General features: G+C 67.7%; 1 protein-coding gene across 1 annotated transcript; it reads left to right on the top strand.

Annotated features, from left to right (window-relative positions):
* Positions 1-544: 544 nt before the first annotated feature.
* Positions 545-1,689, top strand: MNEG_8700 (hypothetical protein; the record flags this gene model as incomplete). Its single annotated transcript, XM_014042826.1, has 3 exons — positions 545-719; positions 1,030-1,223; positions 1,456-1,689. 3 exons carry the CDS (start codon positions 545-547, stop codon positions 1,687-1,689), a joined length of 603 nt encoding a protein of 200 aa, XP_013898280.1.
* Between the last annotated feature and the right edge of the window lie 921 nt (positions 1,690-2,610).

The following is a 2,610-nucleotide window of genomic DNA, read 5'->3' as shown; positions in this document are numbered from 1 at the left end:
CACATGCGCAAACCATCATTCCACAAGTGGATGCATGGATCTTCACTCATTCACAGCATGCAACCGACGTAGCTCGGCTTGCCCCCGCCCCAGCGGGTGAGTTCATGATGACTGTGATCATGTGAGGGGCACAGCAAGAGACACTCATCAGGATAAGCAGCAAAACTCCAGCCCCGACCTCATTCCAGGACCCTGTAGACTTGTCACAGATACGACACACTATAGACCAGTACCATGCAATGACTGTCCAAGATCATGCTGTCCAGGGCGCACCGACACCCTTCCACGCCATGCAATCGATCTGTATACCTAGCTGTAGCTTGTCACAATCATAGTTGTGAAAGTGGCCATCCTGAGATCCAGCTTTTATTGCAAAGGATCGTTTAGGCATGAAGCTGGCACGACCTACAATTTATATCTTAGTTAGGTGACTCTCGATATCTGACAGCCTGATAGGCCCAGTGAGCTCGCTCCGCTTGTGCCACGGGGGCGCGTGGCACAACGGCGCAGCCTGCGCACTGCCGCCCGACCGCCCGCAGCGGCCATGTGCGCGCTGTACGTCAACACCAGCCGCGAGCGCGAGGGTGGCGGCTCCGCGCCCGAGGAGGCCAACATACGGGAGCTGGTGGAGAAGTGCGCCCACAACGATGACATCACCCCGCTGGTCCGCCTCATGTTTGAGGCGCAGGCGGTGCCCGACTCACCGCAATCCATTGACGGTGCGGGGCAGGCGTACTCGGGTGATGTCGCTTCTTGCGGAAGCTGCGTCCAGTGCTGCAGTCTGCTCTGTGACTGCAATTCAGCACACTCAGCAGCCGCCCTCCAGCTCTGCAAGTGCGCGCACACACGCACACACACGCGGCACGCACGCACGCGCGCGTACACACACACACACACACACACACAAACACACACACACACACGCGCACACACACGCACACACACGCACACACACTCACACACACATGTACCCAATCCCTCCAACACAAACATACACACGCACACACATGCACACATGCTCACCTGCAGCGGACGGCAAGCAGATGGTCTCCATCATCGGCTCCTGCCTCAAGGCCGTAGCCGCCGAGCAGCAGCGCGTCGTGGGCGATGTGGCGCGCGGCAACGCGATCGCGATCGCCACAACCGTGGGGGAGGTGGAGAAGCTCGGGGACGCGGTGCGGCAAGTGCGGGCCGCGCTGGTCGGCGGCAGCGGTGCAGTGCAGGTGGGCTTGGCTGCGTGATGGCCGTGCGCGGCAGGCGGGAGCGCGTGACGCCATGTGACGTCATGCGGCATTATGTGATGATTGATTGGTGGCTGCATCGAGGCGGACGTTGGCGGGGTTGGAAGAATGGGCGAAAGGACGCCGCGGCAAGCCGGGTCCGGGCCGGGGGCGCACGGCCGCGCGCGCTGACGCAAGATGCCCCGCGGCCGGGCCGCCCCCCCGCGCCCCGCAGGCGTCGGGCGGCGCGCTCGCCGCGCACGCGGGCCGCCTGGCCACGGCGGCGGAGGTGCGGGAGAACCTCGCGCGCGCCGCGCACGCGCTGGCCGCGGCGCGCGCGGTGCTGCGGCAGTGCCTGGCGGCGGGGCAGCTCGTGTCGCAGCAGCAGCTTTACCATGCCCTCTGCAGCCTGGACGTCATCCGTCAGAAGCACCTGGGTGCGAAGGGGCGGGGTGTTCATTTGATTTAGGTTTGGCAGCGCCCGCGGCGGTCACGACGGCGGCAGGGAGCAGCGGGGGTTGGGCAGCCTGCCGTGCGCGACCGCCGGCAGCTGCTCAGCGGGGCGGTTCGGCGCCGGGTGTGGCCGTCGGTGGGCCCCGATCGTTCGGTCCCGCGCGCAGCGCCCCACCGCACCGCCTGACGCTTGCGCATCCCTCCCAACCCCCGCGCCCGCCAGACTCCCTCCTGAGCATGCTCTCCGCGCCGGCCGCCGCGGACGCGGCCGCCCGGCGTGCCGCGGACGCGCCCGCGGCGCCGGGCCTGTCGCGGCGCGACCAGGCGCGGCTGAGCGAGCTGCACGCCTTCTTTAGCGCCTTGGTGGATGACTTGGGGGCTTCGGCGCGGCACCTCGCGGTCTCGGACTTCAACGACTGGCTGGTGGGCGGTTTGGGCGGGCGGCGACGGGTGGTTACAGGCGATTACAGATGGTGACGGGCGGTTGCCGGCGGTTTAAACAGGCGGTTGCGACCAGTTCGCACCTGTCGTTCGTTGTTTCAAAGCTGCTAAGCGTATCCTTGAGTTTGCTGCGGCACGGTAGCATAAAGCTGCCTCCGGCTGGGTGGCTCCACGCCTACTTGGTTTGCAACATGATGTCAGCGCCAGACGCCAGCAGCGCCCGCATAGTCCGTCCCCACGCAGCGGCCGCGACCGCGCCCCTCCGCCCCCATGTCAGGTCGCCGTCCGCGACGCCGCGCGGGGCGTCGGCACCGCTGCCATCCGCGCCGCCGCGGGGGAGCGGCGGCTGGAGGAGGACCTGGCGCGGGAGCGCCGGGCCGCGCTCGCGGCGCTCGCCGCCGCCGCCGGCGGCGCCACCGCGGCGGGGCCGTCGGGCGGCTGCACGGCGATCGGGCGGGAGCTGGCGCGGAGCGAGTTCCGGGAGGGGCTGCGGAGG

This window comes from Monoraphidium neglectum (genome assembly GCF_000611645.1).
Source record: "Monoraphidium neglectum strain SAG 48.87 unplaced genomic scaffold scaffold01682, whole genome shotgun sequence".
Lineage (NCBI taxonomy): Eukaryota > Viridiplantae > Chlorophyta > Chlorophyceae > Sphaeropleales > Selenastraceae > Monoraphidium > Monoraphidium neglectum.
Note: the sequence above shows the minus strand (reverse complement) of the source record. Positions and strands in the feature narration are given on the sequence as shown.